The 17,591-nt window shown below is 41.4% G+C and overlaps 1 protein-coding gene across 1 annotated transcript in view; it reads right to left on the reverse strand.

Moving 5' to 3' along the window:
• LOC115588663 (transmembrane protein 163-like) overlaps positions 1-17,591 on the reverse strand; it is a 63,526-nt gene that overhangs the window by 44,324 nt on the left and 1,611 nt on the right. Inside the window, exon 2 of the mRNA XM_030429393.1 lies at positions 11,256-11,375. Coding sequence (XP_030285253.1) covers positions 11,256-11,375 — 120 coding nt within the window. The remainder of the gene's footprint in view (positions 1-11,255; positions 11,376-17,591) is intronic.

Here is a 17,591-nt window from a genome sequence, read left to right on the forward strand (position 1 = left end):
TACACCTGTAACATACATTGTGATGCATGTAATCATATCATAAAATATATATATCTGTATTCAAACATTTGTTGGATTGGGCTACGAACAAATTCGTAAAAAATCATCTGAACTGCATCTAAATATAAGTTGTGCAGAAATAGAACAGGAAGTCTTGACGTTCAAATGGCATTGGTCATCGTTGGATTGCATAAAGTCGGTATGAAGCGTAAAAAAAAGGAGACAGCTGAGTTCTGAGATGGCGCCAGACTTCCTCTTCTCTGTTCTCTCTCTATTGTTAAGTCACACGAGATGGGATCATGAGATTAAAACAGCACCTGTGCACCATCAGTCAATCTTTATCCTGCACTGAGCAACAAACGTGGTGAATACTAATGAAATGTTAATGAGGATGAATCGCCCCAAACATCTGCATATCAAACTTCTTCCATGTTTACAGCCTCTAGCCTAGATGTTTACATTTTGGCAAATCCGCGTTATGGAAAACAGCGCTGCCTCGGCACTTTTTGTAAAAACCCATTATCATGGTGACAATATAAGTCAGCTCCAGCAGATGCTGAATGGATGGTAATGACTGGATAACGAATGAGGGGAAGAAGAAGGAGAAGAAGAAGAAGACGAAGAAGAAACCACAACAACACATATGTCTGATAAACATGTGGTTCACTTGAATGTAAATTACACGCTCTTAACCTGCCAATGATAGCAGCAGATGTTTGTGAACGCAATTTCAACTAGTAACCAGACTCCCTTTAACATTGTCTGAATTTAGGAGTTGTTGCATACAGAGAAATTAAACAAACTTTGCAAAACAGCTGTACCATATTCAAAATCATTCGTGCCCTCTTGTAAATTCGGCATTAAATACAACACTCTAACTTATTTATTTTAAGTATGTCACGGCACAGCTGTACCAGCCTGTCTGCTTCTGTTTCTATAGTGCACATTTTGCAGTAGTTTTGAACACACTGTTATGAAAGAAGTCAACATTTTATTGATGGTAAACTTTCACAATTACCGTAAACATTAACTAATGTAGGCAACTTCTTTGATGCCTGTGGAGGTAGTCCCCAGATTCCCCTTAAAAATCACTCAATTTTGTGAGATGCTGAGTTAAGATACACTTAAAAATGCCATCAAATGCTATCTATGACAGATTCTTAACTGTGTGGTCCTTCTTGTTAATTTGGCAGTCGTACACATGAAGGTATTTACTGCTGTTTAAAAAAACATTGTATCCATTTGTCCCAGTGATGTTTATGTATAACTGCATTTAGAATCAGGGAACCAGATCATATAGGGAGTTAATACTGGGATAATGTTTGAAGGGGAAACTCACAGTTTGCCAACACATACAAACAAAAACTCACTCAGCCTTTCTGTCTCGCATGCCCACTTGTTAGTACTTAGTCTGGTTAACACCACTACTGATGATCCTGATGATTAGTACCCCAAAAATTGGATGTTAAGCTCATACCGTTTCTGTTTGTCACATCCACCTACATATTTATGTTGCACCAGCAGGTCAAACAAGTCTGCATGTTCTTCATGCGTGACTGAATTTTTAGGAATGCAACATTAATTCACTTGGGACCGTACGCGATGACAGACAAGGCATGCTGACCTCAAAGTGACAGCGGCGAGGATCATACGGTCCTCACAGACTGGCACCTCGACGGCACATGTGCAGTGACATTTTTGGAAATGAGCGAGAGAGTGACATGTAAAGGCTGCGGCAAAAAACACAATGACACACAACGTAATGAACATTTGGACCAGGGGATTAAGTCTTAGCTGCTTATTGGAGTCGGGCGGTAATCACAAAAACGATACACATCTGGACGGTCGCACGAAAATGGGGATTGTGCACAACACAAACATTTGGCAACACAGGCAAAGAAAGAAAAAGGCTAGAAAAAGAGTGAAATGATTGCAGAGAAAAACAACAGGAAGTGAATGATTTTGATTTCTCAGTCTGACATCGCGTCGCCTTGCACTTATTTCCGGCTGGCAACTCGGTATTTACCGGTATAAATAGACGGCGCAGGAAAGGAAGAGAAAAACAAATGAATAAATGATTGTGTTTTCCACCCTGAGACAGACAGTAGGTGGGGTCGAGGGAGGAAACAGAAGATGGAGGAGGTTTGGGGCGGTGAGGAGGAAAAGGAGGGAAAGTGGGCAGGAGCGAGGGGAGTGAGGGATCGGTGGGGGAAGTAAAGCGCAGCGAGAGGTGGAATTGGAGCAAGAGAGGGAGGGAGGGAGGGATATTGGTACGACTGTGTTTCTGCAGTGACTGCCCAGAGATGATGAATGGCCTGCAGATACCACCGTACAGCTGAATGCAAACATCTCCATTGTGTACACTGTGATTCATCACTTGTTTTTTTTTTTCCCCCCCTCGGCTCTGTTATTCTTTCACATCGAGCTAACGAGACAGAGAAAGCAGCAGGAGTCAGCAAATGCATCCCTAATCACCACAGACGATCATATTACAGCATTTCATCACCAACGTATGACGTAAAGACTCGTTATCCTGTTACCTGTCATGGTTGCAGACACTATAATTCTTGTGTTGTGTGGTCTGTCATTACTCATGGAGTCGAGTCTAATTCACGTCCCCCTCAATAAAATGTGACTTGTGCGCGATGGCTGTTTTTTTTCTTCTACATTATAGCGTTATTGTCAATAAATCGCATGAGAAGACCAATAAACTTTGTATTTTCCTCGGTTAGTCTGGTGGCCTCGAGCTTGTGCATTAGTTCTGAAGACATTAATTTTTAAATAGTTTGATTTTAAGTAAGTTGAAACAGCTGAGCTCTGGAGTTTTACATTAACATTACTTATACAGGAGTAAATAGTGCATTTCTAATCTAACTTCCCTCGCGAACTGAGACACATTTTGTGCACTGGTCAATAGAGCGACTCAAATAAATTATAGTTAATTCTAGTATCGGAGCTCACAGAGATGAAGAAACATGTCACCCAATGAATGAGTGTCGGGGGTATAAACTGTATCAGATAAAGATCTACAGATAGTATTTGTTGGATAAGATAAGATACGATACGATCGCTCTCTCTTGGCTCTCGCCGCCTCACATGTTGACGTATCTGGGCTCCCATGGATCATTGCTCTCTTCTGCTTTACTATCTCCTTACAGCTGTACTTCTGTTCAATTTAAAGCCTTTTTACATTCTGATGTTTCTCTGTTTTGCTAAGGGACTTGCTGTGGTGCAACGAATAAATGGATTTTGGACCCTCGCAGTGTTTTTTGTTACATCACTTACAACCAACACCAAATGGTTTTTTTTTTTCCTTTCACGATAGTTCAGTGAGAAAAACTCAAACTCAAACTCAGCTATTTGCCTCACTGCAGAGTTTTCTTGCGAACGCACACAAGCTTTCGGCGTCGCCGCCCACCAAAACACAGCACACATGCTGTGCATCCTTGAGGTTTAACAAATGAGTGGAAGACATTTGCGAAAACTGATTTTCTAAAAAGTTTGCACTCTGCTCTGTTTATGCTCGTGCTCTCTGCCTAGCTGTCTTTTTCTTCCCCTTTGCTGGTGCATTGCTACATTTCTTGGTGTAATACGGTGCGTGCACACACACAAAACAGTAACCCACACAGACTACCTTTAAAGAGTTGGTTCACACAGATGATTAAATGCATATTATCATATTCTGCCTGCCACTCCCTCCTGTCCTACAGTAACCTCTTTCCCTCCAGTCTTCTGTCTTTCCCTGCACACCTGCTCACCTGTTTCCACTTTCCCCTCATCACTCCTGCAGTATTTAACCAGCTGATTTTTGCCAGACTTTCAAGTGTTGTGCCTTCTCTTTTTGAGCCTCCTAAACCTGACTCTGACCCTGTCCCTGTCTCTGTCTCTTTGTCTATATCTACCTTCCCTTTAGCAATAAATCATTGAACAGTTTCAGTCTGTCTCGGTTGTCTGCGCTTGGGTCCTCCTCCCTTCGCCGCCGGAAATCCCCAGAAGTGGAGCATATTTTCATTTACCGTATAATGCTGCTTGCATAACGGGTCAAGACTCCTGTTTAGGACAGCAAAAAGTCAAAGTAAAGCCGAGGCTGAGACGCTGAAATGCTTAAATATACATCAAGGCAATAAGGTGCCTGCTACACTTAAACACAGAATAAAACAGAAGATGTAAACAGTCCAATAACCACTTTGAATACAATCTTTTTTTTAAGCTTTGTCTGTCTTTCAGTGGTTTATTTATCTTGTCTTTTCTTACCACTTGTCAAATATACGTTTTTCTTGTTTGAAAGTTGTGCAAACTTTTTTTTTTTTCCCCTACCCTAACGGCTCCTCCTATCTGAAGTCTGGCACAGATAGATATCCATAAAGTGATGGTTTATTTATAACGACGTTGAGCTTTTTACTTTATGTATCTGGGTTAAATCGCAGTAATTACGGCTCTACTGCAGAGAGAGCAAACAAGGGATGTGGAGACAGAGAGAAAAGTAGAAAAGGAGAGGGAGGACTGAGAGGGAGAGCTGTGTGAAGAAGCCATCTATCACTGACCTTATTTTCATCTTCCTCCGTCTCCTCCCGTCACATTCTAACTTTCTTCTTCCATCACACAGTCTTTGTATTACTTTCTTCTTTTTTCTCCTGTACTTCTTACTCCAAACTCTTTGCACTTCCTCCTCTGCCCTCCCTGACTTTATGTCCCCTTCCTATATCGCCTTTATTCCCCTCCTCTGTCCCTCCTGCTCCCTCCGAGCAGAAGCCTCCTTGCTCAAACATTAAATGGTAGTTGGCAGTGCCGCTGATTGATCGCGTGGCACCAAATGAGTCGGCGGGCCGGCTCTTACAGCCTGCTGCTGGAAAACCCTGTAAGGCAATCTGAAAAATCATTCTTCTAGGTCCACTTCCTTGATCATGGGACAGCTTTTACCTCTGGCTGCTTAGAAACTACAATACAAAGAAATCCCTCATATGTGATATCAACACAATATGTGTTCAGTTAGCTATAGCTTGGGTTGAGGTTTCTAATAAGAAACACTGAAAGGTTGCAAAAACTCCCTCTCTTCATATGTTTCATATGTGAAGTTGCTCCTTTGCAAGGAGAAAATGTAAAATGAAGGAGAAGTGTAGTCGTTCTATTTATTTCATCTGTGCTTCTGATGCCCCTGAAGCTGCCAAAATTGTAGCTTAAGTACAAAAATAAAGTTTTTCCTTTGTATTTTATACTCTGTTGAGTGGCCACTATAGAGCCTCTATTCTGATTGGCCATATATAAAAATCATTATACAGGTTTATAAATCTGAAGACAATACTGAAATGAAATTCGCAAAAACTTAAAGGGACCATTCACCTGTTCGTGCGCGAGGATCAAAATGCATGATCAGGTGAGCGATGCCCCGCACCTTTCTGTCAATGGCATGTGCACTAATCCACTGACCTACAGGTGGCAGTAATGTGCCAAAACACTCTACAACTCGCCACAACAGGAGGGAAGCTGAACGGCAGCTCGTCAACATGGATGTACAAGACCCCGGGAAGAGTGCCAGGCTTTGAGGCCATTTTTTTTGTAGTGGCCAAACCATGTAATCACAACATAACGTGAGACAGTGTGGTCCGAAAATATCTTTTCCCATGAGCTTTCACTGTGAGAGAAGCGATCCATTTTTCTTTTGTGTCACGACCCCAACAACAGGTTAACTGGAGCCATTCAGTCGGAAAAAAAAAAGTCTAGTGTCCAGATTTAATGTAACGTCCTTGCAATGTACAAACTGCAGTTTGCAAAATAAAAACTAAATACAAAAGACTGTGTTTTTTGAGGAATGATAAAGGTGGGGCAAAATTTGAATCCAGCAATCTGCGTATTACTTCCTCGTGCTCTGAACAGGCTCTGTTTGACTTATAAGAGTCACTACTTCATAACTCCTTTTAACCAAATTCACACAAATTGGAAAGATTTTCAGTGAGCCATATCTTTCCTTTAAACATCCTAACTGCTTTCTGGCAGGTCAGCATTTTCCAACTTTATGGCTGTTTTACGTTGGAACGACGGCGCACGTTAATGTGGACACGTCGCAGTCAGCGTGTGTGATAAAGAGGCACTGAGTTCTGAGAGTTAATCTACACATCACTTCCTGAGTTTTGCATCCTAAAGTCGTTTCGGTAAATGTAAACAGCTCACAAGAAGAAAAAACTCCTCGTAACCACACGTGATGACTTGATCACACTCTCATCTTTATTCATTAAGCGACGATGGTACAAGTCAAGTCTAAAGTGTGAACAAGGACGGTGTGATCATCTGCTTCACGCTGCTGCACTCTTTATTACTTCCACCGTCTCTATTACCCTGATATACTCAAGTTAGCTCGCCTTGTATTACTGCTAAGATTTCATCATGAAGACAGAAAAAAGGGGGAGAGAAATACTACTTCTGTATCTGCCAACATCATGTAACTCCGGCTTGAACGCAGTGTACTCTACATAAAATACTAACCGTATAAAAAATTGTCTGGGGACTAACGTTTGTTGTTTTAGACCCTTATTTACATAAAACAACAGAAATAAACATACGTGGGAGGCTGGCAGTGATTTTTTTTTTTTTTTTTTTTTAGTTTAAGCGCAGAATCAAAGTAAACAGTTGTCTTCTTTTGTTTCTCTTTTGGATCAAGGCTCTTCATTCATTCAGTCAAATTAGAAAATGTGCGACTCAGATCCATGCGCGTCTTCACATGCCTTACTGCCCGACACAACAAAGGAAATGTGACCTCATCTGGTGGTTTCCCGTGTCGTCAGTCGCGTTTGTTGCTGTTCCTCTAATTTCTCCTTCGAGCTCTTCGGTCCGGCTCGAAGCCAGTACACCCGCCACTTCCCTCTTCAAGTGTGGTCTCGGCTCGGCGTTCGAGCCCGTCGCGTCTGATAAAGCCTCGAGGACTCGTGCCTCTTTCACAGGTGAGCAGATAGCCGAGAGAGCACAAAAGGACGGCCTCTCACAAAGAGGTTGTGAGCTGACACAGCAGCCACTTACCATCAGGACATTCAACACCCGACACAATTGGAAGTGGAGCAGAAAAAAAAGGATCGGCCTCGAGTCCCCATTCCTTCTAAATGTTAAAATACTGCTAAAGGTCACAGGGAGGCGGTTTCTCCTCAGAGAGAGGAAAAAAGGGTGATAGAGAAGAACACAGGGCGGAAAGGAGAGAGAGCAAAGACTGGAAAGGTTGGCAGAAACAGGACGAAAGATCAACCAGGAGATACAGAGGACTTTGACTCTTACTGCGCTTTATTAAAACATGTCCACCCGAGGAGGAGACACAAAATACACAGTGATGAAAGAGGATTCAGGCTCCTGTATTCTCGGAATTATGATTTTAAAACCCAGGATCCAGACTGTTCTTCTCAGACTTTTGACTCTTTTCCCAGAATTCAGACTGTTTTCTCAGAATTTCACTCATTTTTTCCCAAAATTTGACTGTTTTCTCACAAAATTTTCACTTTAATCTCAGAATTTTTACTTGGAAAAAAAAACAGAATTCAAAGTTTTTTCTCAGACTTGTGACTTTTCCTGGAATTCAGATAATTTTCTCCCAAATCTGACTGTTTTCTCAGAATTTAAGACTTTTTTTTTTACAGATTTTTTTTGATTTTTTGATTTATTTATTTATTTTTCAGATTTCTGACGTTATTTTTCTCAGAATTGTGACTGTTTTGTGAGAGAAGTCATAACTGTGAAGGGGGAAAAAAAAGTCAGAACTCAAAAGAGTGTTTCCAGTGGTCCTGATCCTCCTCCGTACACAGTGGATTGCAGTGGGCTCTACACGGGGTGGCTTGATAGAATCAAACTGTTTTTGTCTTCGCCCAGGAGGACGCACTATGCTGATAGAGAGCACATCAAAGGGGAAGGTATAGAACGTAGAGGGTGAGGAAACAAGCTGATGGAACGTAAAAGATAAAAGATGGAGGATGGCGAAGAGTGAGAGTGTGAGAGAAAGTAGGGCACAGGCGGGAGGAGACGGCACGGCGCGCTGGCGTTCTTTAAAGTTGAGCCACCACATCCGCTAAGATCCCCGACGCCGCCTGCCAGGACTCATCCTGCCTCGTCCCCTGGTGCCATCGCACCTTTCAGAGCTCCACTTCACACCTCCACTTCCATCTGTCTCTCGTACCTCTGCTCTCTCTCACTGAAGTCGTCTCCTTTTTTACCCCCTCTCCACGCTGTGGGGGGAGGGGGGGTGGGAGAGGAGGGAAGTGTTGCATTTATTTATTACATTTCTACCCGTCCTCTTGAGACTGCAGTGGTGACTGGTGGAGGGGAGCCTATGTGCACATTCCCCGCATCGTCGTCCTTTCATTCGCTAGCTCGGGTTCATATACGTACTGGTCATCTTCTGTTTAAATCTCCATATTCAAACTCTTTCTGTCCAACAGTGTTCACACACAGACACGCAGAAAAACACCCAGATTTGTACAGTCTGTTTCCATGCCTCCTGGCGCTGGTTTCATTTGAAGGGAGCGAAAAATATGAATCAACAACAGGACTCCATTCACCATCCCCTCAGACCCGAACTCATTTGCAGCAATGTTTGTAATGCGGTTTCTGTGATGACTTCTGAGAATCTGAAAAACTCTTCCCAATTCCCCCAAAGACCATGTCCATTTATCACAGACATCATCATCTTCATCATCATCATCACGGTCTCCAACACCAACGTCGTGATCATCATCATTGGACCTCTAAGTCTAAATCCAATCTGTTTGCCTCATGGTTTATTTTTCTTTCCAGTGATTTTTGGCGTACTCTACCACCGGGCTGCTCACTCTCGGCCCACCGTACGGTTCAATTTGGCCTGACAGATGTTTCTAGTAAAAACTAAATAAAAAATTAATCATAAAAATATTAGACCTTAAATTGTTGATTATGCTGTTTTATTTTCTGTGAGATAAAAAAATAAAATAAAACATTCTCTTTAAACATTTACGATCCTAATTATTAATTATTTTTCATAATGAGTAATCAAATCCGTCAATAAATGGGGTTTCGGCTCCCAGCACCATCAACAATAGTAACAATGCCACCCTCATCCAGCTTCCTTTGGTGAGATTCAGCTGAATCACTTACAGAAGTAAGGTTGTGCCGACTCATCACATCAAGGATAAGACAAAAGGTCTGAGCAGACCGGGACACTTTGTGACTTGAAGCCGATGCTTAGCCAGGATGACAAAGCAACATCCTGTGGTGCGCTCACAGGAGTAACGTCGTGGACATCCTCTGTATCATGAGACCACAAAATGTGTGCAGCGGCTGCATTGCTTCATCCTTTTCACAACATCACAGGGAGCACTGAGGTAAAGCACACGTGGTGCATCACCAGCCAGAACGGAAAAACAAGTCACTCTGTTCCAGATCTGGATTCAGTTTCTAAGAACTTGTTTCGCATAAGGGCCATCACAGCAGTGAAATATATAAGACACTTCCATCTAAGAAACTGTTGTTAACCTCTTTGTTAAAAACTCAGAGGAAGAAGCTGAGTAAAAACCGTGAATATGCAATTCTGCACTCTTCTTTAACCCTGTGTTTGTACACTAACGTACACACATCTAACCATTGTAATTAGATGTATTTATGGAAACACTTACTGCAATGACACCTTTGAGAATACACAGAAGTGATAACGATATCACTGTTGTTGTTGCAAAAGTTGTCAGGGAGTTTTGAAACTATGAAAGTATCAACAGGTTCTAACTCCCAAGTAGTTAAACACTGCAGCTTGGTCAGTGGCATGCAGGTCCAAACTATGACGCTCTACTTACCCCTCTAGCATCAGTTTTGTAGATGAAGGGCACAAAAACTAAGACTTTCAGAATGAAGTGTACGGACAAACATTTCACATACAATGACATCTTATTTGGACTGTTATTTAAGTGTTCAGACAATCACAGTTAGGTTAGGTACCAGAACTATCTGGTTAGGTTTAGGAAAAGATCCTGTTTTGTATCAAAATACCTGTCAGGATGCAAACTACGGGCTGCCAGTCCTAAAATCCACCAACAATCATCCTCGAGCTTCCAAATAAATGACACTATGGGTGACTTAGTCAAACTTAGAGGTTTATCTGCCCTGTTTGACATGTTGGGAGAGAGAACACGGCAGAAACTGTTCAGGATGGAAGTATGAAGAAATAGTTCCTAAACCTTGTTACTGGATCATAAGTTAGAAAATTAAAGAGTTGGGACTATGTGACTGTGACTAAAAACACAAGCCTAACACACAACTTGTGAGGCGCAGTTTTCAGGTTCCTACTTTTCATATGTAATGAAGGCCTCTCTTCTTCACAACACAACCGATTTATCGACGGTGCCCCTACTCACCGCACTACTGTATGTGTGTAAGCCGCCAAACCACATTTTTCTGAATGAGACATATAAAAAAAAGAACGGCTCCATCAACGCTCCACCAGAAAAAACAACAGCTTCTCCGCTTTCAAAATGAATGAGTCAGATTCAGTCATGTGCTTTCATCCAGCTGTCCTTCAGCAGGTCAGTGTGGCTGAAAAGGCTAATGCTCTTTCTTTGTCAAAATGTGTGACTTGACCTTTGACCTATGCTGAGTCCAAATTAGTGACACATTACATGGGCTGACGTTCGAATTATCCTCACTTTTATGACTGAATGGGAAGGCTTCTTTTTAAAAGTCCTGCAACACGCGGAGGCTTGTTGTACGCACTGAAAGAATCCATTGATAATGTGTCCTCGATGCTCCGTTAGCCGCGGAGATAATCGGCTCGGTGATTTGTTTTTATCAGCTTTTCTTTCATGTGCTGTTTTATTATTCTTTCAGTCTCGTCTTTGCCGTAAGTAGCGCTCAGATTATCATGGACTTAAAATCAATCACAGCATTTAATATGCAACAAATATTGCGCTTAAACCATTTAACAAACAAATAATTGCTTTAATCCTGCAGGTAAATAGACGTATGATGATAATGAATTAGTTAGGGATATTTAGTCCAAATCAAAAGCAGCATTTCCGACTTTTGACTTTACATAAACAGGTAATATGAATATAATCTATAGTGAACACTGTAACTCCAGCCTCACGTTACAACATTGTTTGTGCCATTACTAGAACAGGCGTCTAGATGACAACATCTCCTCTGAGTCAATGGGGAAGTGAGGAATAAACAGCCACAGTCAGTTCGCCCTGACTGCACAGCACACACGCTGCATGTGCAGCACCACACGTTGCCCATGAATGAATACTTTAAATTCTTACTGAAAGCTGCCACAGCCAGTATGAGCGTCACCACGATGGAGACCCAGGAGACCCACAGCGCCTTCTTCCTGTAGCTCTGAGCCTCGTGGGGCTTCAGACGCATGCTGCTCTCCAGGAGACCTGCAGTGAGACACGTAAACTCTGTTACAAGAACAATTCCCTCTTCTGTTTGTGTGTGTGTGTGTGTGTGTGTGTTTTATAATGTCATATTTATCATTTGACCTCATCGAGTGTCCAGAGGGAACAATTCTTACATAACAACACAAATCTATAATGGCCTGTTTGTAAGAAAGAAACGCTTTCCGACCTACAATCCCAAAAGCGGATGATCAGTATTTGACTTAACAGTAAACTTTTCTTACAAGTAGGACCGTTAAATATTTAATAATCAGTACTTTGTTCATCACAGCAAAAGAAAGTTTCCATCAGGAGTCCCTCGGGGAAATGCTGAGCTTACCTGTGATAAAAAATTATCAAATTCAACCTTTTGAATCAGTAATAAATGATCTGCTTCGGATCGGTTACACAACAACAATAGTGTGTTGTTTTGGTCACAACCACATTGAGAAATTCAGCTTTAATATGCATGACAAGTCAATGAGGCCAGTGGTTTGTGTAATAAATTCAGCATTCACCCATTCACACACACATTCACACACACACACACGCCTGTGGCAGAGGCCGTCATGCAAGATGGTGTCTGGATTTTGGGGTTCAGTCTCTTTGCCAAGGTGGTTTTTTATTTACGCGCGACAAAAACAGGCAATTTTTTGTGAACGAAACTCCGATGGTGAAGCTTCCACAGAGGATCATGTTGCAGCCATTTTTAGTGCAGTGTGTCTCGGTTGCCAGCCGAACCGATCTACTGAACCAATTCCAAAACAAAAACAGTATGAATCATTTACACACCAAAACACATATAAATAGGGCGCTTGGTTGAATTGGCCAGAACAGAGCGTCCTAAAATACCACCATATTCTGTTCGAGCTGCTGACTTGCATCCAAATCCTCCAGAAGTTCTGCAATTTTTCCCCAATTCAAAGCAAAGTTTATTATAGCTCTAAAACTACCACTAAAACTAAAGCAAAAGTTAAAATAACATGTGCTGCAAACTCTTTTTTATTACTAGACGTCACAGAAAAAACTCAAACTAACTGTACCGATGATGCGTCCCTGCAAAACTGACAAAAGAGAGACAGAAATACACCAGATTTGTCTTCAGTTTTTATATAAATTGGTCAAATTTGCGAACACAAAAAGCGTGAGGGGGCATTTGTGCGTATGTTTACTGAGACTGGGACGTCAGTATCCTTAACAAACTGTACAATTACCCCACATTATATATCAAATAAATGTAATCTCATACTGAAAATGATTTTTTTTTTAAAACTACACTATGACGTAACATTTTTCAACTGAAAAAAGTAAAAACAGCTCTGGAGAAGTAAAAAAAAAGACTAAACTGAGTAGAACAAAAAAAAATGCTAAAAGACAATAAACAGAAAAATTAATACGGTAATCAATCCTTGACTCCAGCAGAACTTCCCTCGCAGCCTCGCAGTCGGGCCCTCGAACTCATACAAAATAATGATGAACTAACCCATTCAGAATACAAAATTACCAACTAAACCAAACAGAGTAAATGCTCAGATCCCCTCTAACGGTCTCGACACAGAGCTGTACAGCAGAATATCAGTATAACAACCCTGCATGCGTTTCCTCATGGCTCCCAGCTCTGTGTCTGTGTGAGGAGTCTCTGCCTGAAGTCACAGACAAAAAGCAGAGATTCTGAACCGCCTGAGGCGTTTTCTATTGTCATGTAGCGTGAGGCCGGCTCTGCAGACTAATGCAACATTCATGAGCCTGAACTTTTTCAATCGGAAAATGCTTTTAATGATATCAGTTGTCACTCTGTCCAGAGCCAGAGATTTGCACTGCAGTCGCATGTGAACCCTCCTGAGACACATGGGAGGTGTTTTCTATTCAGACTTCAAGTTTACCCATAAACACAGACTGATAATGGGAGCTAATAGAGGGAAAATAAGGCTCTTTTGGACACATTTCAGTAATAATATTTGGAAGTTACTTAAAGATTTACATTTATAAGTAGACAATCTGCACTCAAAGGGTAATTTAGACAGAAACTCAAGGTGTTTGTGAGGCTTTGCCCTTATTTGTAGTATTTACGGGGCAACTGTTCAGGACTATTGGAGGACGAGACATGTTTTGTGTATTAAACTCCTGCTCTGGGGGAATTTGCTCTCATCGGCACGGATCAACTTCAACACTAATAAGGTGTCATTGCAGCGGGAGAGTCGTGCATTACAACAGATTGTGTTCAAAACCTGAAAAAATGCTCCCATATAAATAGACCTTCGCCTCTTCCGTGCTACCAGAAGAGTTTATTTATTCAAATCAACCGACTTTCTCAGAATACTGCAGAAACCTTCAATCTGTCTCCTATTTGAAAACCCAACAAATCTGGGTCATTTTTTATATATATATATATATATATATATATATATATATATATATATATATATATATATATATGAATATTTAATTGTAAATATTTGTCAGGGTGCCACATATAACTAGATCCGCAGAAAAGCTGGAAACACTGACTGCAGATCTGCTCCAACTGAAACAAATGAGCAAATCACACTAGACCCTTAAAGAGTCACTGTCTATCAAGTTTAGTTTAAAAAACATTCAACACATAAATAAAATTAACACTCCAGGCTCCGAATTCGGGCCACTAGCTGCACAGCTAACTGAGCTAACTAGCTAATTGCAGATCCTTCAGCCAGTACTTGTAAGGGTGAATGTTCTTGATATGTTTAAGGACATTTAAGAAAACTGGAGTGAAAAAATAAAGTGTAAACATATTCGTGCTTTACAGGAATGCAAATTGCCAACGTTTTCACAGTCTGTTACCTTTATATAATATTCTCTCCCCTGTTGTCACACAGTCTGTGCGGTCCAGTTCACCCTCCATGCAGTACTTGTTGTTGATAACTACCACAGTGTGTTTAGTGTCGGTGTGGCCAAATGGAGACGTCAATCCAGAGAAGAAGTTCTGGCAACTTGTATCCACAGTATAACTGTTGGTAACTACTTTGTATCCAAGTACGCACATAAATGTTTCCTGTACTGTTTGAGACTATGGCGAGCAAAGACACCCAGTTTGAACGTAATTAGTTTAGAAACCTGAAATCCTGACATGACATCTTCAGTATGGTGTATATTCAGTAGTTATACATCCATAATTTATCACATCAACTGTCATTCTCACACTTGAAGTCATTAAAACATGTAAATGTTGTTTACACAAAGAAGAAAACATCACACAGGCTCCTTTTATTTTTGCGACTCATGCTTACTGCACAAACCCATTCTCCCCTTGACTTTAACCATATAGCTGATGGGAAATCACTTAATCTGTCCGTAATTGATTTTCTTTTGAAGACACAATGTCAAAGACAATCACATGGCTTGTGCTTACGAGGATTTAAAAGCGATCTGGAAGTTTTTCCGTCAGGGTCTGTCTGTGGAAATGACCTTCTCAGAAAAGAGTGCTGCGAGTGCGCGGGAGGGAATCACAAGGAGCGACATTTAGAGACACAATCAACACTTTTGATCATACGATCATTTGACTTGATTGCAAAACATGTTTTGAAACCTGTCTGATCCTGCTCTTATACAACACCAGCATTTTCTATGGCAGGGCTCTTGACTGACCTTCCACAATAGTTGCCCTGGTGCGCCTAACTTTTTCATTCAGAAGCAGCAGGACAAAAGTTGGGTGCGCATGATGATACATTTAATTTTAATTTCTTAACATGTTTTTCTTCCTTTTATTCCTGCATATGCAAGAAGAAATTGCAATATCCTCAATTGTTTAACAAATAAACTAAATAATAGTTTTATTTCAGGTTACTACTAGAATAACTTTACATGGCTTGATGCTCAAAAAACACTTCTGTTTTGTCATTTAGGTCAAAGTTAAGGCCCCCCCTCCTAAATACCCAGTCTGCTCTGATTGGTCAGCTCACACACACCTGAGCCAGAACCGCTCACCGTGTCTCCGGTCAGCTCTGTTGTGTTTCAGTTTCCAGTTTCCAGTTTCGGTCACTTCTACTGTGAATACGGGCATAAATAATATGAATGTTTGACATGTTGACATAGTGTGATGTCATGATAGCTGCCCGTGTGTGTGTGTAAGTGTGTGTGTGTGTGTGTGTGTGCGTGCGTGTGTGTGTGTGTGTGTGTGTGTGTGTGTGTGTGTAAGTCAGACAGCATGGTTATATCACTTTGTTCACATGATACCAGGCAGGGAGGGGGATCAGACAGCTGAAAGCATGTGCTTCACATCTCATCTCACACACACACACACACACACACACACACACACACACACACACACACACACACACACACACACACAGTGTGGGTGGTTGCATGTGCGTTCACTCTAGACACTTGTCTTTTGTCACACCTTTCTTTTCTAAAAATAATTAACATCAGCCTTGCAGCTTCGAAATTCTGATTACACACACACACACACACACACACACACACACACAAAGCCCGGAAACACATGACTGAATTTAATACTCCTGGGAGGAGTGTGAGCTGAAAGAGATAAATTAATTACAGTTTTTACATAATCTGTAAAACCTGTCTTTACATGATTTAATTATATGCTATCTGAAATAACTGTAAGCTAAATAGATAGATAGATAGATAGATAGATAGATAGATAGATAGATAGATAGATAGATAGACAGATAGAAACACAGGCATGGGCGAGCATGATCAGACTGCAGAGGTGTTCTTGCAGCCATGGCAGGGACTTTTATGTAAATAGGGGAGAGATGAGGGAAGCGAAGGAGGGAGGGAGGCAGAGACACTGTGAATGTGAGAAATATATTGTGCAGGATGTGTTTGTTTCAAGCTCCCCTCGCTGAACGCGTCTCCGAATCGCTTTTCATGTCATCTTTAATATCTGTGTGTGTGAGACCCTCGTTCTCAGACAAGTTAATGACCTTTTTGAACGGATCAATTCACTAGTGGCGGTTGCCAGAGTTGATGAAGCTCCCTGGTCTGAAAGGTAGAAGTGCCTTAAACCTGCATTCTTTGTAATGGACAGCAAGAGTTCGACGCTACTGGTTTCAAAAATAGGTCTGATTGTATGTGAGCTTATGAGAAATATAACCTATTTCTTTGACTTATTACCTCAGTAAACAGTTTATGGACTCAGTCTGTAGTTTCAAGTCTTCTTCAATAAAGCATGTTGTTCATTTAGTAAACTATGGTCCCATTTAGAGTAAAACAGATGATTTGCATCAGGGCTGCGCTTGGATTGACAGGTTGCTACCACAGCGTGTCCTCAGGTTCTCCCCCCCAGCTCCGCCCTCTCGTCCAAATATGGTCAACCCTGGCTCCAAGAAAACCAAGGCGGCGACAGCGGTAACGCCAGACCTGAGACTTCAAAACCAACGAGCGATGTCACGGTGGGTTTACACGTGGACACGCTGGATAATGACATCTGTTATTTCTAGAGAAGCTTTGTCAGAGCCTCAGAGAGGAACCCTTGTGATGTCATACTGATGTCATCAGGGTTCTCTCTGGGTTCGTCCAACACCAAGAGTGATCACTGTGACGATAACTATCACGCTAACGACGTGAACATCCACAGTGACAAAACAATAAAGCTGTTGTGAGCGCCAAGCACGCGCTGCGCCCTCAAGCTGTGTCAGCAGCTTTGGAAAATCGACAATGATCCCTGTTACTGCTGTTTGTTACACAGAGAGGCAAACAAAAAAAACAAGAAAAGAAAACGGTTTTATTACGTTCGTGAACAATGAGAGGAGGAGAATCCAACGCTGTGTTACAAGCGTGGCAGAACATGTCGAAGGCAAGATTATGTTTGCTTCTTTTGCAGTCAGGTGTTACAAAGGCCTTTAATAAGTTGTTTAAATAACCTAGATTGAGTTATTAAAAAAGTGTTTCATAAAAGCCATCAATTAGCTTACGTAACAGGGGTCGGCTACAGTTAGAAACCAATATAATAAAGACTCCTGCAACATTATTTTGGAGAAAAATGTCCCCAAAGTTTAGGTGATGATCCTGTAAATTCAGGCGGATTGTGATTGGGAGGCTCTGAAACTGATCCCGATGAATCCATTCGCCACGGCTGTAGTCGTTCTAGTCATGGTTTGGATTTATTCACAGCTATTGCTTTAGTTACTTACTGCTCTTAGTGTTGACAAGACAACAACTTTGGACTGCATCTCAAATTGTGACATTTGAGCAACGAAGATGGTTTGCAAA

This window comes from Sparus aurata, chromosome 9 (assembly GCF_900880675.1).
Source record: "Sparus aurata chromosome 9, fSpaAur1.1, whole genome shotgun sequence".
Lineage (NCBI taxonomy): Eukaryota > Metazoa > Chordata > Actinopteri > Spariformes > Sparidae > Sparus > Sparus aurata.